This window comes from Erpetoichthys calabaricus, chromosome 12 (assembly GCF_900747795.2).
Source record: "Erpetoichthys calabaricus chromosome 12, fErpCal1.3, whole genome shotgun sequence".
Taxonomy (NCBI): Eukaryota; Metazoa; Chordata; class Cladistia; order Polypteriformes; family Polypteridae; genus Erpetoichthys; species Erpetoichthys calabaricus.
In genome coordinates this window covers 152,955,129-152,980,914 of record NC_041405.2, presented here as the reverse complement: position 1 = coordinate 152,980,914, position 25,786 = coordinate 152,955,129, and the positions used below count along the sequence as shown (strand labels likewise).

At 43.5% G+C, this 25,786-nt stretch overlaps 1 protein-coding gene across 1 annotated transcript in view; it reads right to left on the bottom strand.

Moving 5' to 3' along the window:
• Positions 1 to 25,786, bottom strand: part of jak3 (Janus kinase 3 (a protein tyrosine kinase, leukocyte)) — a 156,257-nt gene that overhangs the window by 93,539 nt on the left and 36,932 nt on the right. Inside the window, exons 7-9 of the mRNA XM_051934977.1 lie at positions 23,702 to 23,859; positions 14,345 to 14,456; positions 4,101 to 4,281 (exon numbers count right to left, since the gene is read on the bottom strand). Of these exons, the coding sequence (XP_051790937.1) occupies positions 4,101 to 4,281; positions 14,345 to 14,456; positions 23,702 to 23,859 (451 nt within the window). The remainder of the gene's footprint in view (positions 1 to 4,100; positions 4,282 to 14,344; positions 14,457 to 23,701; positions 23,860 to 25,786) is intronic.

Sequence of the window (25,786 nt, the reverse complement as noted above, 5' to 3'; positions counted from 1 at the left end):
GAAAGATATGGAAGAAGATGATCTGCTGTGGCAACCCCTAATGGGAGCAGCCAAAAGAAGAAGAACTTTCATCTGCCACAAATCTGCCCAAGCCTGTCTGCTATCTAAGTCCTTCTGTAATGATATAACGGATTCCAAATTATCTGCTAATCCACCTATCTTGGTATCATCAGCAAACTTAACTAGCTTGTTACTTATTTTCCTATCTAAATAATTTATATATATTAAAAATAGCAGCGGCCCTAGCACTGACCCCTGCTGGTCACCACTCTTAACATCACCTAATTCTGATGAGGTTCCTCACACCATCACCCTCTGCTTCCTGTGTCTGAGCCAATTCTGCACCCATCTAAAAACATCACCCTGAACTCCCACTTCTTTTAGCTTGATGCCCAACCTCTCATGTGGCACCTTATCAACAGTATAACAGTATAAAAAGCCTCGGAAACTGCCTGGCACCTCGAAGCCAACAGCCGGATGGATTGTGTTGCCACCTCTTCCTGAAAACGCCTTCCACACTTGATGCTTGACAACAACGACAGACCCCATTTCTTGGACTCACACTCCAGGACCAGGTTTTGTCACTGGCTTTCTTCGTCTTATTGTTATTTGCCATGTAAGCCGACATTAAACTCAAGCTACTGTAAGTGTATTCTGCCTAAGTGATTATTAATTAACATTACTTCAGTATCACTGGGGAGGGATATCGCCGTTCAGTTTATATCTATATAGATTTAGGTTAGTAGATCACTGCAATCACTAATGAACCCATTCCCAGGGAGTGTGCACCTCCTGCTGGAAACAGTTATGTACTGTAAAGATCAATGTTTTGGAGAGAAATTCCTAAAATACTTATTTTTTGTGTTTATTTAAATGATGTTGGTGTACAACAAAGATTTTTACTCATATAAATATTCAGAGTGTCATACTCATTACACCTTAGACATTTGCAGCTCCTTTTCCACTTAAGCCGAATAATTGCCATTCATTTTTATGGGTATGCAATTAAGCCACAACAATGTCAGAAACCCATCCATCCATCCATTACCCAACCCGCTATATCCTAACTACAGGGTCAAGGGGGTCTGCTGGAGCCAATCCCAGCCAACACAGGGCGCAAAGGCAGGGTACAAACCCTGGGCAAGACGCCAGCCCACTGCAGGGCACGCATGCACACTCACACACACACACACACCCACCTAACCTGCATGTCTTTGGACTGTGGGAGGAAACTGGAGTACCCAGAGGAAACCCACACAGACACAGGGAAAACATGCAAACTCCATGCAGGGAGGACTCTGGGAAATGAACCCCGGTCTCCTAACTGCGAGCTGCAGCACTACCCACTGCGCCACCCTGTCAGAAACCCCTCTGACTGAATTTTAAATATTAGCCAATCCCCTGTCAATTTCCACCGAGAGACAGGAGACACTTACAGTGCTGTTTCCTGGCATGGATAAACTAAACAATTGTTTAAGCCCATTGGCTTTTGTAAGCCCCATTGCACACAGAGAAGAGGGGTGAGGACTGTCAAACAATAAACTGCGTATGGCACTAAAACGGGTAGAAATGACCCCGTCTATTTGGGCAACATTGGGTCCAAAGCAAAAACCAACTCAGACCTCTTGTTTAAGCAATACAGGGCGCCGATTCATTCCTGGGCCGTGTCCATTTCGTAAAAGTCTGAAGTTTTTCTCCACAGCAAAACACAGAAGTGCGCTGCAAATCTGTGCGCGTTGTTTTGCTCATCACATGTTTTTTCATAATAAAACATATAAAGATCAACAATTTTAGAATTGGTAACTTTTTAGTATTGTTCTGCTTCGCAAGGCTTTGACGGGTGACAATGTCAGTTATAAAACACCAAAGAGACTAATGTGTCCTACCTATGGTGCAAATGTCACCTTCTTATACTAAAACAGCAAAACCTCAACAAGGTACAAGGTAATATGTAGTGCTGATCGGGAAAAATTCACCAAGGATTTCTCACAGCAAAGTTTTTTGGTTCAGCAGTGACCTTGTTCACTGAATTTGTCCTTAAAAAACATCACCATTTGGCTTGGTGATAGGCAATATTTTTTCCCAGAGAACCATGATGTTGGATAGGGACGTCAATACTCGATCTGAGCTATCTTCCCCATCTGCATGTGTAGAACTTTCATGTACACATTCTGTGAGCGTACTCCACCTCGCACTTTACAATGCTGGCGAATCTACTTTGTGAATGTGCCTTCTTTTTCTTCTTCTTTCTCTTCATCTTTTCCCACTGCTTTGTGTGGCTTGATGTGTGTGATCAACGTTCTCTACACAACTCGGTCCTGCATGTCTTCCTCAGTCAGACCCTTTTCTTCAGATCTTCTTTTTGTTTTTCCACCCACCTCCACTTTGGCCTCCCTCACTTTCTCTTTAGCTGTGCTTCCATTCCCATTACTCCTTGGCTCTCCTCATCACAACCTACTCTCCTGGACTTTCATACTGTAGATATCTCTCCCACTTTTGTTGTACTTCTGATTGTCTCATTTCTTACTCTGTCCTTTTTTTAACTCCACACATCTTTCTCAACATTAAATTTCTGTCACATCCAACTTCTTCTCCTGTGCCCCCTTGACTGCCCATGTCTCATCTCCATACATCATTGCTGGTCTTACCACTGTCTTAAAAACCTAACCTTTAATCTTTGCCTTAATTCTTCAATCACACAATACATCTGATACCTTCTTCCAATTGTTCCATCCACACTGCACTCTGTTGGGTTATCTCTGCATCGGAGTCTGCATCTGAGGGTACCACTGATCTTAGATATTTAAACTTATCCACTCTTTTCAATAGCTCTCCATGCAGGCTAACTTCTGAATCCTGTCATTAAACCTCACATATTCCACCTTCTTCTTGTTCTTCTTCTTCTTTATCCTCAACCATTTATCTTCCAAAGCTCTTCTCCATTCTTCTATCTTCCCCTCCACTTCCTCTTTTCTGGTGTTACACAACACAATGTCATCAGCACAAACCCTGCACCAGGGGGACTGAACTTTCATCACACCAGTCAACACATCCATAAGCAGATCAAAGAGGTTTGGACTCCAAGAAGATCCTCGGTGCAGACCTCCTCTAACTGGGGTCTTGTCTCTTACCCCCTTCAAACCTAACCCTGCTGGAGCAGTTTGCTCAGAACGAGTGGGCTGAACGACCTGTGGACAGGTGCAGAAGTCTAATGGAGAGCTCCAGGAATTGCTTGGGTGCAATAATAATACTAATAATAATACTAATACTATTACTACTATTACTACTACTACTACTACTACTAATAATAATAATAATGATAATAATAATAATAATAATAATAATAATAATAATAATAATAATAATAATAATAATAATTCTTTACATTTATTTAACACGTTTCTCACTACTCAAAGTGCTTCAGTGAGTGGTGAGCCACTTCAGCCACTACTAATGTGTAGCACCCAACTTGATGATGCGACAGCAGCCATTTTGGAGCCGGTACACTCACCATACATTAACTGTTAGGTGTCATGAATGCAAACTCTAAAGGTTATGCAACAGAATATTAAGTGAAGGGTCCCATCATTCTTGTCCATGTCATTTTCATTTGTGTTATTGATTGAAATATTCGGATAAATCCAAACTCTAAAGCAAAGTCTGATTTTTGTTAAATACATAATAAACAATGGCGGGCGCTGATGACTTCTGTCAGTTTCAAGTTATTTCAGAGACAATTGTGGGTTCTTCTTCTTTTGCGGAGGGGTACCAAGAAATCTGTCCACACCTGCATATACAAGGGGCGTTCAAAAAGTTTCCGCCCTTTTGTTTGAACTCTAGTTATTAAGAATTTCAAAAACAAATGACATCGCTTTTCTACAGAGTCACCTTCCTTTCTGGTGCAATTTTCCCAGTCATATGACATTCTCAGCCATGACCAATTACTTCTCCTCCCGCCTTCACCGTTTCCAACGAAAATAGTGCGGAAACTTTTAGAATGTCCCTCGTACTTTGGGGTCTGTCCCCCAGAGTATATTTTTAATAAACATTTCGGTTCATTCCTATACTGTTGGGGCATTCAATTGCATGACTTCACTGACCTTTTGGCTGTGGGGAACACCACGTTTTGAGATCCACGGGCAGCCCTGCTATGGTCAGCCCGTTGTTCTGGTAGTACAGTATGAGCTCTTTGAGGTTGTTGAAGTTACGTGTGACACCAAAGAGATGAAAGCTGCAATCCTTCCGTAGCAGGCAGTCCTTGTATTCAATTCCATGGGGTGTCTACAAGAAAAAAAAACAGAATTTTAGTTAATTTATGTATTCTTTATGATAGATAGATAGATAGATAGATAGATAGATAGATAGATAGATAGATAGATAGATAGATAGATAGATAGATAGATAGATAGATAGATAGATAGATAGATAGATAGATAGATAGATAGATAGATAGATAGATAGATAGATAGATAGATAGATAGATAGATAGATAGATATGAAAGGCACATACTCCAGCAGCTGCATACTGAATAAAAAAACAAAATTAAATTAAAGAGTGATAACACTGTCAGGTATAACAGACAATAACTTTGTACAATGTTAACGTTTACCCCCCCGGGTGGAATTGAAGAGTTGCATAGTGTGGTGGAGGAACGATCTCCTCAGTCTGTCAGTGGAGCAGGACGGTGACAGCAGTCTGTCTCTGAAGCTGCTCCTCTGTCTGGAGATGATCCTGTTTAGTGGATGCAGTGGATTCTCCATGATTGACAGGAGTCTGCTCAGCGCCCGTCACTCTGCTACAGATGTCAAACTGTCCAACTCCGTGCCAACAATAGAGCCTGCCTTCCTCACCAGTTTGTCCAGGCATGACGCATCTTTCCTCTTAATGCTGCCTCCCCAGCACACCACCGCGTAGAAGAGGGCGCTCGCCACAACCGTCTGATAGAACATCTGCAGCATCTTATTGAAGATGTTGAAGGACGCCAGTCTTCTAAGGAAGTATAGTCGGCTCTGTCCTTTCTTGCACAGAGCATCAGTATTGGCAGTCCAGTCTAATTTATCATCCAGCTGCACTCCCAGGTATTTATAGGTCTGCACCCTCTGCACACAGTCACCTCTGATGATCACGGGGTCCATGAGGGGTCTGGTCCTCCTAAAATCCACCACCAGCTCCTTGGTTTTGCTGGTGTTCAGGTGTAGGTGGTTTGAGTCGCACCATTTAACAAAGTCCTTGATTAGGTCCCTATACTCCTCCTCCTCCTGCCCACTCCTGATGCAGCCCACGATAGCAGTGTCGTCAGTGAACTTTTGCACGTGGCAGGACTCCGAGTTGTATTGGAAGTCCGATGTATACAAGCGCTTTGAGTAGTGAGAAAGTGCTATATAAATGCAAAAAATTATTATTATTAATTATTATTATAGGCTGAACAGGACCGGAGATGATGAGCCATTCTCTTCATTACAAGAGGTAGTGAGATAGAAGCTGTTGAGGATTTTGTCATTTCAGGTGACCATTTTCAAAACATTCCTACTAAAATGAGATAATCCGGTGAAACAGTCAGACTCATAGGTAACCTAAAAAACTCACGACAAGATCTTCCATTAATGGGTTACATTTATGGGTTAGGGGCATTAGAATGAAATAGAAAATAATGAAATGTCAAAATGCTGTCCTGAGAGCAGTTTAAAGTAATTAAACTTCAAAATTCACAAGTGGTTCATTTGTGGGGCCTCGGAAACCAAAAGAATTGGAGTTTAGTGGGAATAACAAAGTGATGATGCACTGCATGTTACCACACAAAGAAAAGCTTCCATGATGGTAAAGTGGAGGCATTCTGGAATATATCAGGATGGATGGAGCTCTTACACTGTAACATAAAGATCTGGAAGATTCAGAATTGGAAAACAAACAGACTGAAGAACTAACAAGCAATCAGAGTATAAAGGGATTATGAAATGATGGAAATGAATAAAAGAAAAGAAAATTCATTTAAAAGTGGAGGCATTCTGGAATACATCAGAACTGGACTCCACTGTAACATAAAGGAGCTGCTAAAATCGGAATTAGGACACCCTTGGACTGGAGAATTTCATAGAAATTTGAGTATAAAGCGATTAAAGGTCACGTCAGGTTGAGGAGTCTGCACTGGTACAGTGCTTTGCTGCACCCACCACATGACGAAACTGCTCGGGGTCCTCGTTGGCAACCCCCCAGGCAGACATGCAGTCCAGTCCCACCCTTCGGTAATGACCCCTCTATCTGCCGCAGCCAAGTATTACGTGGGCAACCCCTTGGCCTGGTCCAGCTGCTTGTGTCCTCAACAATGAGGGTCCTGCGAGCCAGATCACCTTCGGGAAATCGCGTCACATGGCCGTAGTGCTGTAACTGACGTCCCCTCACAATGCAGGTGATGTGCCTCATTTGGGACTCCATCAGCAACACAAAGTCAAACCAGCAGCACCCAAGGATTCTCTGAAGAGACACAGTATCAAAGGAGTCCAGTCTTCATCTCAGATCACCAGATAGCGTCTATGTCTTGCAAACAGGAAGCACCAGGACTCTAAAGACTTGGACCTTCATCCTCTCGCTGAGATATCAGGAGCACCTCACACCCCATTCCTGTGACCTTATGACCACCCATGTTCTCCCAATCCTTCTACTGACTTCATAGGAAGAGTAAGAAGACACATGAATGTCACTGGCGAGGTAAGTAAACCTCTTGACAAGGTCTGTCTCTGCAGACAGACACCGTGTTGATTGGCTTTGTCCAAGAGGTCATTAAAGGCCTGGCTCTTTGCTTTTTATCAGGACACTCGCAAGCCCAGACACTCAGACTTCTCACTCAGTCATCTCGAGCCTCCATTGACTCCGTGAAGATCACAGCATCGTCAGCAAAGATAAGATCAGTGAATCTCTCTTCACCAACAGATGTCTCACAGCCACTGGATCCCACAACCTTGCCCAGCACCCAGTCCATACAAGCATTGAACAGAGTAGGAGCAGAACAGACCACTGTGGGTCCCCAGAATCAACTGGGAAAAACACAGAGCATCTGCCTCCCCTCTGGACAGCACTCACAGTACCAGTGTACAGGAGGGCCATGATATCCAGCATATCATGGATATCATTATGGGACTCCTCTGTAACGTAAAGGAACTTTAAGATCTGGTAGAACTGAAATCAGCACAGGCATGGATTGGAGAATTTTGAAAGAAATGGAGAAGGATTGGAATTGGAAATGTGTTCGAGGTCAGAGTGAGGACACTCTGAAGCCATAGAATTTAATCACATCAAGAATTAGGTTCTAATTTGAGACCATAATTGGAGGATTAAAGGTGAACCTCCATGAACTCCATTCAAGGCCACTCTCGAGTTATGTGATCACTTCACATCTCATTCTTAATTTAATGTAAATGACACTTTATCGAAAAAACTATTCGAGAGCATCATTGGCAAATAAATCAGCTCGGTCTGGTTCCTAAACAGAGTAGACAGCAAAAAATTAAACGATTTCTATCGTTATCGTTATTGTTGAGTAAAGGTCAAATCATTTTTGAGGGATATGGAAGAAAGCAACAGGCTAAACTGGACCTATCATGGGAGCCCATAACTACAAAACACGATGAAACTTGTTTGAAGGAGAGAGGTCAGTTTCGGTGTTTGCAATCAGTTTGGATACCTCAGAAAATGTTTGTTTTAAGTTTTTTGTTTTTTGTCTTTGCTAGAATGTAATCATCCAGGAACTCAACACAACACAAAATAACACATCATTTCCTGAACAAAAATTGTAATTTTAGGAGGTGAAAATCAATTTGATTCTCCACAGATGCCATGCTAAAATCTCATTTTCGATATTTTGAACATCATCGAATCTGAATCTGAATTCAACACGATGGCAAATTTTTGACCCGGTCACCAAATTTCCAATTACATGGAAGTAAAAAAGAAACAATTAACAGCCTTGGATCTCCATCCATCCATCCATCCATTTTCTTCCGCTTATCCGAGGTCGGGTCGCGGGGGCAGCAGCTTGAGCAGAGATGCCCAGACTTCCCTCTCTCCGGCCACTTCTTCTAGCTCTTCCGGGAGAATCCCAAGGCGTTCTCAGGCCAGTCGAGAGACATAGTCCCTCCAGCGTGTCCTGGGTCTTCCCCGGGGCCTCGTCCCGGTTAGACGTGCCCGGAACACCTCACCAGGGAGGCATCCAGGAGGCATCCTGATCAGATGCCCGAGCCACCTCATCTGACTCCTCTCGATGCGGAGGAGCAGCGGCTCTACTCTGAGCCCCTCCCGGATGACTGAGCTTCTCACCCTATCTTTAAGGGACAGCCCAGACACCCTGCGGAGGAAACTCATTTCAGCCACTTGTATTCGCGATCTCTTTCTTTCGGTCACTACCCATAGCTCATGACCATAGGTGAGGGTAGGAACATAGATCGACTGGTAAATTGAGAGCTTTGCCTTACGGCTCAGCTCCTTTTTCACCACAACAGACCGATGCAGAGCCTGCATTACTGCGGACACCGCACCGATCCTCCTGTCGATCTCACGCTCCATTCTTCCCTCACTCGTGAACAAGACCCCGAGATACTTGAACTCCTCCACTTGAGGCAGGATCTCGCTCCCAACCCTGAGAGGGCACTCCACCCTTTTCCGGCTGAGGACCATGGTCTCGGATTTGGAGGTGCTGATTCTCATCCCAGCCGCTTCACACTCAGCTGTGAACCGATCCAGAGAGAGCTGAAGATCACGGCCTGATGAAGCAAACAGGACAACATCATCTGCAAAAAGCAGTGACCCAATCCTGAGTCCACCAAACTGGACCCCCTCAACACCCTGGCTGCGCCTAGAAATTCTGTCCATAAAAGTTATGAACAGAATCGGTGACAAAGGGCAGCCCTGGCGGATGTCCAACTCTCACTGGAAACGGGTTCGACTTACTGCCGGCAATGCGGACCATGACACTGGTTGTACAGGGACCGAACAGCCCTTATCAGGGGGTCTGGTACCCCATACTCTCGGAGTACCCCCCACAGGATTCCCCAAGGGACACGGTCGAACGCCTTTTCCAAGTCCACAAAACACATGTAGACTGGTTGGGCGAACTCCCATGCACCCTCCAGGACCCTGCTAAGGGTATAGAGCTGGTCCACTGTTCCGCGACCAGGACGAAAACCACACTGTTCCTCCTGAATCCGAGGTTCAATTATCTGACGGATCCTCCTCTCCAGGGCCCCCAAATAGACTTTTCCAGGGAGGCTGAGGAGTGTGATCCCTCTGTAGTTGGAACACACCCTCCGGTCCCCCTTCTTAAAGAGGGGGACCACCACCCCGGTCTGCCAATCCAGAGGTACTGTCCCTGATGTCCATGCGATGTTGCAGAGACGTGTCAACCAAGACAGTCCTACAACATCCAGAGCCTTGAGGAACTCTGGGCGTATCTCATCCACCCCCGGGGCCCTGCCACCAAGGAGTTTTTTGACCACCTCGGTGACCTCGGTCCCAGAGATGGGGGAGCCCACCTCTGAGTCCCCAGGCTCTGCTTCCTCATTGGAAGGCATGTTAGTGGGATTGAGGAGGTCTTCGAAGTACTCCCCCCCACCGACCCACAACGTCCCGAGTCGAGGTCAGCAGCGCACCATCCCCACCATATACAGTGTTGACACTGCACTGTTTCCCCCTCCTGAGACGCCGGGCGGTGGACCAGAATCTCCTCAAAGCCGAGTTTTTGCCTCAGCATCCACCGAAGCCTCATTCCGCTTGGCCTGCGGGGCCAAGGAGGTCGGGTGCAGTGTGAGTTGGGTGGTGGCCTTGGATCTCAAAAATCAAATTAATTAGACTAAAGCAAACTGAGGATAAGCCATTAGCAACGGGAATTGGTGACTAATTAAGAAAGTGACTGGAATGAAAAGCCGCAGCCTTTGCGGCCTTCCAGGATTTGACGTTGACACTCGTACTTTACATAGTGGGGACCTGGCTGCATTGACCAGCAGAGGGCGCTCATGCATTACATTTACTAGACTGAGATATCAGAAATGGCAGATGACACCACAGTGATATGCAGGAACCCAGCAGGGTGCGGCCTCATTGAACTTAAAATTCAGGACAGTGGGATTTCACGAATGAAGACCCTTAGGGTGTGATTTATTGTGTAAAGTATTGAACTTTAAAGCCCAAAGTTTCCAGTTCTTCACAATTTATAAAAATTACTAATGACCTCCTTATGGCAGCTGAATTCTGGTTTAATTCCTGATTTCATCCTCCTTGATCTGAGTGCGGCCTTTGACATTATTTATCACACTACTCTCCTTAACAGATTATCTTCGATTGGCGTTACCCACACTCCACTAGACTGGTTCAGATTCTACCTCTCAGGCCACACTTAGTTTGTTCAGCTTAAAACTTTCACATCCCAACCCACCGCTGTTACTTCAGGTGGGCTCTGTCCTGTGGCCCCTCCTTTTCATCCTCCTTCCATTTGGTAATATCTTTCATTAATATAACATTAGCTTCCACTGTTATGCTGATGACACCCAGCTCTATCTCACTAGCAAACCTACTGTTTCCATTCCGCCCTCCTCACTTATTGATTGCATAGCAGAAATCAAATCCTGGTTTTCTTCAAACTTTCTTAAATTAAATAGTGACAAAACTGAGGTTCTCCTCATTGGTACAAAATCCACATTATCCAAAACTGATCATTTTTCCAGTGTTATTGATAATTCCTCTGTCTCCCCTTCCCCACAGGTTAAGAGCCTTGACAGTACTCCATCTTCTCAGTCCCACATCACTAACATCTCACGGTCTGCATGTTTCCACTGGTGTAACGTTAATCACATTCTCCCCACACCACTGCTATCCTTGTTCATAGCCTTGTCACTTCTTGTCTCGATTATTGCAATTCCCTTTTCTTTGGTCTTTCTCTCAAATCTCTTTATAAGCTTCAACTGGTCCAGAATTCAGCTGCCTGCAACATTACCAGAAACCCCTCTGTTCACCATATCACTCCCGTTTTGCAGCAGCTTCATTGGCTTCCAGTTAAGTTCCACATTCAATTCAAAATTCTCCAGTTAACTTTTAAGGCGCTCCACAACCTCGCCCCTCCATATCTGTCTGACCTCCTCCATGTTGCCATTCCCTCCCGTACCCTTAGATCCTCTTCCTCCATCCGCTTGACTGTCCCCTTCATCCGTCTTACCACCATTCAGTTGCTCTGCTCCCCAGCTCTGGACCTCACTACCATCTGAGCTTAGAAATATTGAATCATTTTCACTTTTCAAATCTAAACCTAAAACTCATTTGTTTCAGATGGCTTTTTCTCTTTGATTACAATTTCTCTGATTTTAACTTCTGTATTTTACTTTTGTTTATAATCTGTGTTTTATCTATTGTTTGGTGTCCTTGAGTGTTTAGAAAGGCGCCTACAAATAAATACAATGTATTATTATTATTATTATTATTATTATATATACAGTAATTCATTAAGCCGCCGCCAGAGCAAGCAAGTCACCCATGGAAGCACGCAGGACGGAGCCACGCCCACCAACTCTAAGACCATTGGATACGACGACAACTCGCAGAGCCACGCCCACCAACTCGGACGCGATGACTCAGAAAACACGGCATCATTTATGTTCGTCTGTGCTAGAGTCCACATGCACCTCTGAGCCATGTTGACTGTTCATAGAGGCATGTTTCTCGCGGATGTGAATCGCTGTATGCAGCGTGTAAAACAGTTTGCGAGGGGTATCCCATGGGATCCTTAAAACAATCCTTTAAAACTGAGGTTAAAACACAATGAAGGAAGCAGTCTTTAAAAACCAATAAGCCCTGTGCCTCTGTTTCATTAGCGTCTCACCTGCTTCACCGATGCAAGCCTTGCAACAGTCGAGACACTCTCTCAGCAGCTGACCTTCTCTGTGCCTGACTCCACTATTGTCAGTCGCCTGATTAAAAATGGCCTTTTCAAGGAGAGCTATGGACCCGCTACACCACAGGGACACACTGCCTTCGAGCCTGCTCTCGCTCACTCGAACGTACCGGCTTTCTCTCTCTCCTCACTCGCTCGCACACTGCACAGGGGAGAAACGTCCGCAGCACGACTCCACCCGGAAACCGTTTCAGCCACACTTCCACGCCCCTCGCTACGCTGTAAGTGCGATGATTATTTATTTAAAAATGGCCTTTTGAAGGGGGGCTGTGGACCCGCTATACCACAGGATCACCTGTGACATTGCCTTCACATTGTTTTCCTTTTATTTCTGATCCCGTCGAGCAGATCAGACACCCAGGCAAACAACACTGAATAATCAATAGCTGCAACTACTTTGCCCGCCCCAACTCCTCACCTGAGTCGGTTTCGTCTCTGTTCAGCAGTGTTTCCCAAACTCGGTCCTGGTGAACCCCTGTGGCTGCAGGGTTTTGTTCCAACCGGATTCCTAATCATTACAGCCGGTGAAACTCATCCGGGATAAGTCGGTTTTTCAAACGCAGCCGTGTAGCAGATTAGTCTAGCTGGATGTAATAATCCGAGATGAATGCGCGCCCCCGCGCTGAATGAAAAGCCAATGTATATTGAGTCTAGAAAACATGATCAGCAAGTCTTTGATAGGCTGCAACAAAATGATGAAAGTACAGGCGCATTTTTTTCACACAAGCTGTGTGTGTGGGTGGGTGGGTGTTAGTTAGTTAATTAGTTACTCAAAGGATTTCAAGATTTAATATGCACAAGCGGTAACACTGTAAAAGCAGCCCAAACCAGAAAAGAAGGCTGGCAAAAAGTGGCCGACAAATTAAACACGTGTGCATTGTACTTACTGAAAGCAGCGTTACGGATTTTGCAAATGTTCATTTTTTCCCTCCTTTTAGACAACTGTGTCTTTCCGGAAGTGTTCAGCCATCAATAAATAATTATGCGGCGTATGCCTGCAGGAACACGTGCAGTGAGCGAGCGAGCGAGCGACACATACACACATACAGGTGCACGCGCACGAGAGAGAGAGTGCTGGACACATAAGAGTAATAATACTTCATTACATTGATATAAATAATAATAATGATATAGCAATGTTCTCAGTATTCAAAGTGCTATCCACACAGTGAGGAACCGGGAAGCGAACCCGCAATCTTCCACAGTCTCCTTACTGCAAAGCAGCAGCACTACTACAGCACCACAAGGCAGTTAAAGAATGCACCGGGCTCGATTTTGTTTTCACTTCTGTTTACAGCGATCGGGTCGTAGATAGCATTGTTGCAATGTTACTTTTCTTGGTGGCTTATTACATTACAGATGTTTCACATGTTCATTTTTTCCCCTGTGCTTAAAAGACATTAAAAAAGTGTTTCTCAACTGTGACTCTGGAACATCTCAGTACGCAAGCTATATTAAGGGTCAACAACGAAGACTCGCTACACCTTCATCTACAAGTACTGACACTTATCCCTACCGACGAAGTAACTTTCACCAGCATGGCCTCCATCGTCACAGACGATCCCGGTTTCAATCACGAACAATTATATGTTGCTCTCTCCAGAGGTCTATCTTTTCATTCACTCACAGTTGTATCCTCAAACCCACGCCATTTGGACATCTGTGTCGTTCAGGAAGTGTTCACCTATCAATACATAATTATGTGGCGTATGCTACGCCGCGGGTTGGCTAGTTATTATTATTATTATTATTATGTGTCTGACTTGCTAAGTGAGTCATGCGACATGCCTGGATAAAACAATAATTAAAGCAATTGTACTGGCTATCCCACAGTCCAAAGACATGCAGGTTAGGTGGATTGGCGATTCTAAATTGGCCCTAGTGTGTGCTTGGTGTGTGGGTGTGTTTGTGTGTGTCCTGCGGTGGGTTGGCACCCTGCCCAGGATTGTTTCCTGCCTTGTGCCCTGTGTTGGCTGGGATTGGCTCCAGCAGACCCCCGTGACCCTGTGTTCGGATTCAGCGGGTTGGAAAATGGATGGATGGATGAATGTACTGGCTATTGATCTTATATATAAGAGTGAGACAAATATCTAATAATTAAACGAGATAGGATAACGTGTATGGATTGTTATCTGATTTTAATAAAATTAATAAACTGTTTAAAAAAAAAGATAGGAAAACACTACACGCTGGTAAATGTAGAAGAATGACAAATTACTATTTTTTAGTACACTTTATTAATCCCTGAGGGGTTAAAAATAGTTTAATCCAAAATTAAGTGTCAACACCAAATTAAGCTGAATTTAACCGAATCAAGTAAGTAAATACTGTATTGCCATACAAGAACTCTTTGCCGCATACATACCTAGGACTGACCAGTAGGGGGCACACACCAGCCACACATGTGCACTCACCTTCACACAAATGGTGATGAAGTAATCGTTGAATTCCTTGGGGCTGCGTCGGATCAGGAACATTCCCGCTTTGGCACCGGCCCGCTTCAGTTTGTTAATAGCAAACTCTGACCTGGAAGGCAGAAAGAGAAGCCCAGACGTCCATTATTTAAAAAGGCAACCCGAGGGAATGGCGGAGCTTCAGGAGGGTAAGACATTTGGTGATGGGTAACGTACATAGATAGATGACCTTGTCCAAGCCACTTTATTTCATTTAGGGTATTCAGGTGTTCAGAGGCTACACAAGGAGTGCAAAGAGAGAAAGGGAGCCGTCCATCACAGGGATCACACACTCACTCAGATTGGGGGGTCAATTTAGAGTTACTGGTTATCCTAATCTGCAAGTCTTGGGAGATGTGAAGGAAAATCCAGAGCAGCAGGGGAAACCCTCACACAGCAACAGGGAGAACATCAACAATTCAAACTGATAGATTAGATTAGGTAGGACTTTATTTGTATCCTAGGGAGTATGGGGTGGAGGGGTTTGACTTTTTACAGAAGCTCTTTATTATAAATATGGAGCTTCTGTAAAAGGCTGATGTTTAGATTAAAATCAGAGACAGAATTTGAATCATGGACAAAGGACTCACGAGACTGCATTGGTGACAGCTCATCTACTGTGGCCCCGGATAGTCCATATATTAGGTGTGGTGCGGCACCGCCTCAAAGATGAGGGCTCAATTACTGAGGCTTTAGATCAGGGGTCTCCAACCTTTTATCCCCTGAGAGCTACTTTTACAAAAATGAAAATGGCCGGGAGCTATGTGTGTTTTCTAACGTTTCTTCTGAATAAGCTTGTTTTGCCTGAACATTTACAAAATGTTGATGTCCACAACTCACATTTTGCATTTAAACATCACAAAAAATATATTTTGTTTACCTGAAAGTGCATTCTGTATGTCTGTATGCATTTTCTAGTGTATCTCACACTATTGGATTAAACCATGAATGCTGTCAAAACCAAACAATGCAATTCCAAATACGCAGATCTGACTTCTTCATTTGTCACTTTGTCACATGTCACTGTGTCACTTTATTCACAGGTCCAGTCACATGTGTGATGTGTTGTTTAGTTGAGGACTGAGGTGTCTGGTGGAGTGGAGACACTGAGGTTAACTCTGATGGAGTAATTTAAATGTCCGTCTGTCAGTCTTGGCTCTGAACTTTGACTTCATGACATTCACGTCAGGCTCACAGAGGTATGGAGACCCAAACAAAGCAGACATTTTCAGAGCTGCTTGGTGAAGATTCTTATAGCTATGTGGAGCTCCAGAAATGCTGAGACTTTAACTGCACATTATTTTGAAGGTTTACTAATATATAATATATAAAATTCAATGTCTGCATGTCTGTTCGCTTTCATGAGAGAACTACTTAACAGATTTAGATCGGGTTTTTTCTGTAATTTACTTGAGCATTCCGGTTGATTTTGCAACTTCTTTGATTTCGCTATGTATCAGAGTTCGCTTGCCATACCGATTATATTTGTGCGAATCCGAGAAACACACAGTGGGCCGGGGTTGGGGCCTTCCTCGCTCTCTCGCCAGCTTCGGGGCGTGTGCATTAGTTGGCAAACACGAGAACAATTGAATTCAACTTTGTTTGATATCACTGGTCTACAAAAAATATTTTTTGTTTGCTTCTGGGAACTTCAGAGCAGCTCTTTATTAAGTTTTTTACACTAATTTCATTCAGAATAGCGCTGCCAGGATCCTGATGAGGGTGCGAAAGCATGACCATATCACCCCAATCCTGAAAACCCTTCACTGGCTCCCTGTCCCACTCAGAATACTCACCCATCACTGCATTTATGGACATGCCCCCCTTTACTTACAGGAACTCCTTACCCCTCATACCTCCTCACGCACCCTCTGCTCTGTACACACTAACACTCTCCAAGTCCCTAGAACCAAGCGTCGCAGTATGGGTGATAGGGCTTTTTCATCTGCGGCGCCGAGACTGTTGAACGCCCTCCCTGACTACCTGAGAGCCCCACAGTCGACTGATGTTTTTAAACAGAATCTAAAAACTCAACTTTTTAGAAAGATATTTTGTTAAAGTATAAATAGATTTTCTTGTTTTACTATTTTATTTTTACTCTGTAGCACTTTGAGATTGCTAAAATATAAAGCGCAATATAAATAAAAGTCATTATTATCATTTATTAATTAAGCTAGCACGTCAGGTTTTTGAAATACACATCATTGACGTTTTGACACTTTCGAATACCATTATAATATATCAACACGATATCTGGTGTTTGGACTCTGTCCCACCCAAATTATTTTGATGTGTTTATTCTGAAAACAAACCAGAAGACAATACCAGAGACACGTTAAAGTTTACTTATGTCAATTTACCTCAATATAAAAGTGAGGTCAGCGTGCCCAAAAATGTCTGAGGCACTCGCTTTTGCGCTTGTGTCTCTCTTTGCAAGAACCAACAGTAGTCACCCATCATGCTCGGAGTGAATTTTTCCCAATATCAGTTTTCCATCCCCTTTATATCTTGATGAAATCATTCCCCATACTCATCACTGACATCGCTTAGATTTGGTGGAAAAAAGTCAAGATGAGAATGTAAGAAATGCGTCTGCAATGACATTCTGGCTCCCGTAAGCTGATATACTTTCAGCATGTTCTCCACAAGCTCAGTATAATTCTCTGCTCTGTGACTGTCAAGAAAATTCTGGACAACCCACACGAATGAGGGTGCTGATTCAGTGGGCTTCCGTTTCCTTTTGAACTCCTCGTCAAGCATCAGTTCACGGATTTCAGGGCCAACAAAAACACCTTTCCTTAATTTTGGTTTCACTTTTCTCACGACCAAACTTATTTCTTAAATGCTGAAACGCATCGCCTTTACTGTCCAGTCACTCTATTTGTCCAAGACCTGGAACATCATAACTAAAAAAAACGGGACGTGCTGCTGGACGAAAACGTTTTTCAGATTTGGAGTCAGCAAGTGAAATTTGTTAAAGTAAAGGTGAAAGAATCCCAGTAGCAAAATGCTTGTTGTCAGGTGTATTTAAAGTAAAGTGTTACTTAGGCCTTGATGAGTTTGAGTCCGGATATTCTCTGAAGTGTATGCCACATTGAAAAGAGAGACTGCAATTCAGATTGTGGATCGTGATTTTGTGTTAAAAGGATCGTGATATGATTTTTTGGAAAGATTGCCCACCCCTAATTTGACTAATCAAGTTTTCAAATGTGTGTAGGATTCATTAACCCTACTTAGAAAGGGGTTGAGCAGCTACCGGTAGCTTGTGAGCAACGTGTTGGAGACCACTGCTCTAGATGAACTTTTGGGGCTCTAATGTGGATTTTTAGGCTTTTCCTAACACACACAAACATACAGACGTGGAGAAATTTGTTGGGATCCCACCATGAAAAAAAGAAAAACCTACAACTGTCTCAGAAATGACTTGAAACTGACAGAAGTCATCGGCACCCATCATTGTTTATTCCGTATTAAACACAAATCTGACTTTACTTTAGAGCAGTGTTTCTTAACCTTTAAGTATTTGTGACCCGAGTTTTCATAACAGTTTTAATCGCGCCCCCCCCTAACGTTTTTTTGAAAGGAGCCCACTGATACCAATTTGTTCTTTTTTAATTAATGATATAATACATTTTATTTATTTATATAGCGCCTTTCCCATGCTCAAGGCACTTACAGAACATAAGAGAGAACGGCAGGGTATACAGTATATAGCGTTGTACAAACCAGATAAATAAATAAAGATTACGTCAGTGAATTCAGAGAAATTAGATATGAGATATATGATGAGATGAGATATATCATAGATGCATATTTTATTATACCTATTTAACTTTTATTGACATTTATCTAACTCTATATTTATTTTTCTAGTATCAGAATGTAGTTTCAAGTTAATTTGTTTTGGTTTCAATAGATGTATTTTTCATATTTCTATCTCCAAATACCCAATCGCCACACAATCAGCTATGTAATAGACGTGAAGCCATTTGTAAGCTTCCAACGACGATTCTTCAAAACTTTTAAGGAACATTGAAATATCTTCATAGTACATGTTTAATTATTCTATCCGTCTATCCATCCAGCATACAGCAATCAATCAGGATCAATCCCTGAACTAGCTAGCGCTGCGGCACCATGTCCTCACATGTTTAATTATTAACAATACAGATTATTTAAATGAAGTTAGTTTTATCTGTATAATATAATCAACATATTTTGCTGCATTTCATCTTAAAAATGATATCGTCATCATATGTAAATACGCACTTTATACAGTGGGGCAGGTTGTGCAATATTATAACTGTAATTCAAGTTTACAGTGAGGTAATTGTACTTATATGTACAAACAGTTCTACAAGGAGCACTTGATGGACTGATTGAGTGCATTTAAAGTTCTTGGGATGAAACTGCTTCTGAACCGCGAGGTCCGTACAGGAAAGGCTCTGAAGTGTTTGCCATATGAGAGCAGTTCAAATAGACAGTGTGCATGGCTGAGGCAGCGTGTGCTTGATGCTGTATCCCGATAATTCTCTCCAATCAGCTGCTGCTGCGATTCCCCACTCAGATACAGTGATATAAATACTCCGAGTAGTGCAGTGAGAGTAATATGGAAAAAGATGATCCGCTGTGGCAACCCTTAACGGGAGCAACTGAAAGAAGAAAAAGAAGGTGCAGTGACAGTAACAACGCTAAAGCAGTTATGGTATTTGGAATACTATGGCAATTCCCTGGACCATTATATTGTTACAGGTTAATTACAATCAGATGCATTACACTAATAAACAATATGCGGTTAATTTCAGTGTATTTATAAAGCCGCATTAGGGATGTTGATCTGAAAAAGAAAGATAAACCACACAGGAACAGTAGCACTGCTTTGACGCTGGGTCTGTAAAACCGAGTGGAGAACTTGCGTACGACAGGATATTAGGTACCGTGGAAAAGTGCGTGGCTTTACGCCAAGTGTAGGTTTTGTACATCGCGATATGAACGTGGAAACGGGAGTACGCAACATTTCTGTGCATGCGCACCGTTTATACATATGTCTGACAGGCTAAGGAAGTCATGTGACACCTCTACGCCCAATCAGGCCATAAAAAAGGAGCCTGCATGAGAGAGAGGGAGGGGAGAGGGAGAGAGAGAGAGAGAGAGAGAGAGAGAGAGAGAGAGAGACTGGGAGCAGGCACCAATAGCACGTCAACACACCCACCACACAATGGACCACCTGGATTGGGACCTGACACCTCCGCACCAAACTGGAACACTGGGAAGTTTTTCCACTCACTGGGCAAGGCAGTGCATTTTGCTCCAAAATGTCTTGATAGTCTTGAGATTTCATTGTCCTCTGCACAGACTCAAGCCACCTCATGCCAGATGCAGTAAAGCAGCCCCAAAACATCACCAAGCCTCCTCCATGTGTCACAGTAGCTGTGGTGTTCTTTTCTTTGAATGCTTCATTTTTGTCATCTGTAGTCATGGAGCTGATGTGACTTGACAAAAAGCTCCAGTTGTGTCTCATCTGTCCAAATCACATTCTCCCAGTAGCGTTGTGGCTTGTCAGTATGCATTTCAGAAAATTCCAGTCTGGCTTTTTGATGTTGAGTCCTTTATGTAGAGCCCACTGTCACTCAAAAAGCGACGCATGGTGCAATCAGACACGGATGGACCTCAGCCTTGGAGTTCAGCTTGCATCTCTTTGGAATTTGCCGTGTAACCGATTGACATTTTTGGCATTAATTCGTTTGACTTCATCATTTCTCAGTGCTAGGTCTGCCCGTGTACTCATTTTTTCTGTGGATAACCATTCGCGATGAAATTCTTCAATAAGATTTGGACATAATACGTCTTCTTTAATTGGGAATTTAAAGTGAGGAAAATGTTAAAATTTATAAGAGCAGGAACTGTGTCTGACAAAAGCGTTCACACGAATGAGAGGTCAGAGTACTGTGTGCGTGGTTCAATATGTGACTTGAAAAAATCTCATAGCCAAAGTCTCACGGGATTTGAAAAAATCTCTTGAAAAAAGTCTTGTCTCGTCGCAGGATTTTTTTATATAATAGAGAGATACGCTACCGTGGCTGTCCGTTTGTCTGTCCAGGATTTTAAATCACCTGTAGCTCACAAACCGTATGACCTATTGACCTGAAACTTGGTACACATACACTACATGACGGCTACTGTCCGCTTTCGGGGTGATGATTGACCTCTAATGTTATTCCGCTATTTATTTTTATTTTATTTTATTGTAGGATCAACTCTTGGCAGTGGCCAGCAGGGCGGCACATGCGTATGGGCGCCGTTCTCATTCCCTACCACCTTTGCCATCACTTCCCCTTCCTCTTCATATCTTAAATCATTCTTGAGGCAGATTGAAGACTTAAGTGCCAGCTTTAGTGAAAAATTAAGGAAAACGTACTCAGTAAGCGCAACACAAACACTGACTTAATCAGTTTTAACGTGAAAAGATGCCAACGAAAGAAGACAAGAAGCAGGCTGCTAGGGTGGAGAAAAGAAGAGCTGCTCAGGAAACAGCAAGGTCATCAACTTTTGAAGAAACGAATGCTAAACGTACAGAGAAAGAGGATGAAAACTAGGAATGGTCAAGTCAAGTGTGCCGTTACTGCGCTGGTCTTACCTGGATATGGCAGTGGCGTGATAAGATATGATGACTGCGTCGTTACTAGTAGTGTGATAATTGAGCCAGTTGTTGTTTAGAACAGGTTCCGCTACACAGGGACTTTAAAGACCCATTTTCAGCACAGACAGACATACAGTTTTCTGACCGTTTTTCTGAAACGTTTAGAAGTGATTTGTAACGATTAGAAATGAAACAAAATTTATAAGCTTTGAACAGAACTTCTCTTAAACAAGAACTTTTCTTTTTTTTTTTTTGCTATATCTATTTTCTCTTTTTTGAATGAAATGTTTAACTTTGAATTTTTACTAAAGCTTTTAAAAAAATTAAGATATTTTGTCTGTTGTCGTACATGGCTGTGGGTCAGACCCGGCCAGGATGCCTGGAGGGACCAAGAGGTGGCATATTTGTCCTCCGGACCACGAGGGGGCAGCCGCCCTGGAGTAGAAGAGGGCCACGGAAGGGGAGCAGGGAGGCTCAAGTCTGTGGAGGCCCGTATCCACCGCCAAGGGGCACCCTGAGCCTCATGGAGTCCGGGACTTATTTACTTCTGCCACACCCATGGAGGACGATCCTTCCAGGGTCACCCGGAGTGCTTCCGGGTGCTCTCCTGACGCTTCCGTGACGTCAGGTAGAGCACCTGGAGCTCATCCAGGTAAGGATAAATGGGGCCGCCTCCCTCCTATCAGAGAGCTGGAGTCGGGAGTAGGAGCAGGACGAAGCTCCTGGAGAGACGAGGAGAGAGAAGGCCCAGGAGAAGGGTGACTGGGGCTAGAGGCATTGTGAGTTGTGCGGGACTGTGTTGTTGTGTTGGAAAAGAGCAGAAAATAAAGTATCTTGTATAAAGATGTGGTCTCCGACTGGTGGTGTCTGGGCAAATATCACACTGTTGAATCATTTCGACACATCAGGCTTTCACTGAGTCCCATTTACAAGCTGGAGCTGCCGAACTTTGGTCATTTTGGGTAAACGGGCTTTGGCCCGACTCACACAGACTCCCTCACAGAGACAAAAAGCAAACGGTAATAAAACAGAAATTGAAGAATGCATTAAACAATAATAAACTAAATATAACTCTGCAAACTACAACAATCCCACCCCAGTTCCCTTCCAACAATTATACAATAAACACAAATTCAAAAATAACAAACAACTAACGAAAAACCACACGTGACGAAGTCCATTAAAAACGGCCACTGATGTAACATAATGATGGAGAGTGATAGTCCAGAGATCAGCTCGTTGTATGTGAATGTTAAGATCAGTCCTACCCGTATTTCCTGATGGGATCAGGAGCGTTCCTTTCTTCCAATCCTAATTTTCAACCAATCCTAATCCAGTCCTCGTGTAGCAAGAAGATACTAGGCAGTCCATACACCGAACGGGAGACGATCCAGAACCAAAATAAGAATCAACAGGCGTTGAACGGGAAGGCAGACAGACAGGAAAAAAAAAAAGATTCTCTTCCTCCGTACAACTGGCCTCTTTTTAAATCTCGCGCCGGCCTCCTTGTCCCCAGCAGCCCCTGCACCCTCAGCAGATGACCAATCAGAGCCACTGTAAGGACTGCTGGGAGTTGAAGTCTTTCACTCCCCAGTAGCGCCACTACAGAGTAAAGGGTCTGAATACTTGTGTCAATGAAAGATTTCCGTTTTTCTTTAATCGATTTGTACAACAATGTAAAATCCTGTTTCTGTATTCTCATTCTGGGTTTTTGAGTGTTACTTGATGAGGTAAAAATGAATTTAAATGATTTTAGCACAAGAAAATGTGAAAAAGTAAAGGGGTCTGAATACATTCTGAATCCACCACACACACAAACACACAAACACACTGTGGCAGATTGCCGGGGTCATTACCTGGCCGGGATGCCTAAAAGGACCAGAAGATGGCAGGAATAGCTTCTGGGCCACCAGGGGGCAACCACCCTGGAGCAGGAGAGGACCACGGGAGAAGAACAAAAAGCTTCTGGACTGTTGGGACCCGTGGCCACCGCCAGGGGGAGCCTCAAGCCTCGTAGGACTCGAAAATAGTTACTTCCACCACACTTGGCAAGATGGCGGAGGAACCTGCCCGGAGTGCTTCCAGGGCAAAGGGCAGCACTTCCGCCACACCAGGAAGTGCTGCCGGATGGACGTCATCAGACACCCGGAGCACACCCGGGCAGGGATAAAAGGTGCCGCCTTCCTACAGTCTGAGAGCCAGAGTCGGGAGTGGGAGCAGGACGAAGAATAGAATAGAGGCGGCCAAGGACTGAGACAGAGAGATATTGGGGTGATTATTGCTGTGTGCATTGTGTGTAGTGTTGGGACTGGATTTATTTATGATTAATAAATGTGTGCAATTGATAAAGATGTGGTTTCCGACTGGTGGTGTCCGGGCAAATCTCACAACACATACAGTATAACAGACTCTCAATAATAAGGAATGATAGCTGCATGTAGATTGCATTTTTGTATAAGCAAATCCAGAACTTTCTTTCTCTGTGTGGATATTTATTTGGGTCCTCTGGTTTTCCTCTCACATTCCTACGACATCCACAGCTTAACTGGTGACTCTAAACCGGAGGCTGGTTTTGTTGGTCTGTTCCCCACTATGTTGCTGCCGGCACACACGGGAAGCTCTTGAGTTTATGAAAATCAAACACGTGTTGTTTGTTACCGGAGACATCTGTGACTTACGTGATTGGTCCGTGGCAGCAGTTCTCTAGGTCTTCCAGGATGGTTGGTGGAGCGACCTCCTCGCAGAAGTAGTGAAGAGAGTCCATGATCAGTCTGAAGTAGCCATCGATGAGTGAGACAAAGGATAAGGCTTCCTTCAGGGTCTGGAACTCAGCCTCCTACAAAAGACAAGACTCGGTCAATGAGTAAGCACAAGCAATCAGAGGAGCACAAGTGAAGTATTTATATTGAGGAGCTGACCACAACTTTGGGGTCTTTAAATAAGTAGTCAGCAGCTGGAATTTACTTATTTGGCTGGCACCATCATTCAAGGTGACTTACGACAGCTACGATACAATTGGTTACATTCCAATTGGAGTACAGGCAGGTCACATGACTTGCTCATGGTCACACAGTGACCGTGGCAGGATGTGAACCCACAACCTTAGGGTTTGAAGTCCAAAGCCTTAACCACTGCACCACACTGCCTACCTTCACATCTCAAACACATACAGGTTATTCTATCTGAGCTAAAGGGCATCTCCTCTATCCCTCAAAGATGGGTAAGTGGTCTTCTGAGTTCTACTGGAACTGTGAAGGCATCACAATCCACTGTGGCAGGCTCTCGTGTTCTCCATGGGCTACTCTCCCCAAAGCTATCGCAAAGGGTAATCAAAGTCAAAGAAGAATGGTGATTCTCCAACACCAGAGAAACTGAAGCAGAGCCAGCGAGAACGTGTTGGTCCCAAAGGTGAGCCTCCTATTGATTACACACCTCAAAATGCACAATTAAGTGGTCGGTAGTGATGAGCGAAAGATCTGAGTTTCATTTCGCATACGTTTTCTTGAAATTGTCCATGAAACTGCTGTGGTTAAGTGAATACTTGAGGAAAGTAATCTTGATGTTCCTGTCTTGGATAATTTTAGGCCTATTACTAAATCTGCCATTTTCAACCTCCTTGACATTAACCACGAGCATCTCTCAGACTCAGAATTCAACGTAAAAATGGTTAATCCTGAGTCTTACTCGGTTATGCTCTTTTGTTGACTTAGAGAGCATTAAGCCCAAAAAACTCTGCATGGTTTTCTGCTGTCACCTTGTGGATGAAATCACATCCATCCATCCTTCCAGTATCATAACTACAGGGTCACGGGGGTCTGCTGGAGCCAATCCTAGCCAACACAGGGCGCAAGGCAGGAAACAAACCCTGGGCAGGGCACCAGCCCACCGCAGGGCTGAAATAACATACTGCTAAAAATCATGAATATTTTCTATGCCTTGAGCACAGAATAATAAATAAAATGTATTATTATTATTATTATTCGTATTATTATTATATTCTGCCACTGTATGGTAACTCATTAATATTCATGAGTGGGGCTGAGCCTTCAACCATAAAACACAATGGCCTGATCCTGCTGCCGGCTTTCAATGTCACAAATTTTTTTTCAGTACATACAATATTTTTCATTTTCTCTAAATCTGACAAATTCTTTTTCAGACAAAAAAGTGGAAGCAGGTGGGTGGGAGTGAAGCCCTAAGACAGTGGTCTCAAACTCTGGGCCTGGAGGGCCGCAGTGGATGCAGGTTTTCATTCTAACCCTTTTCTTAATTGGTGACCCATTTTTGCTGCTAATTAACTCCTTTTCCCTTCATTTTAATTAACTTGTTTTTTGAGATTTGTTCCCCTGAATTTCTTCATTTCTTTCCTTAAATGGCACCCAAACAGAAATGAAATGTGAAGTGAGTGAGCCAACAGAAGAGCAACTCAGTCAGGGCCTCAAATTCCAACCAATTTCATTCCAACCAGTTGTTTAATGAGGCGCTGAGTCTTGTCGTTAATTAAACCCGTTCTCTAATTCCATGGCTTGTTGCTGCTCTGTTTGTGCAATAGCAGATATTTCAGTTTTTGACTTTTGCTAAAATGTTTAGTGGATCTGAGCAGATCAACATTCCAGAGACCTTTATCTTTGTTTATTTTCAGATCTTATGTGATGGACACAGTTTGCTAGTCACATTTTGGCTCATTTTATATCCCATTATTGTTTGGCAGCTAATGAAGGAAAAAGAAACACTTAAGGGGTCTGAGTCTTATCTGCCAGGCT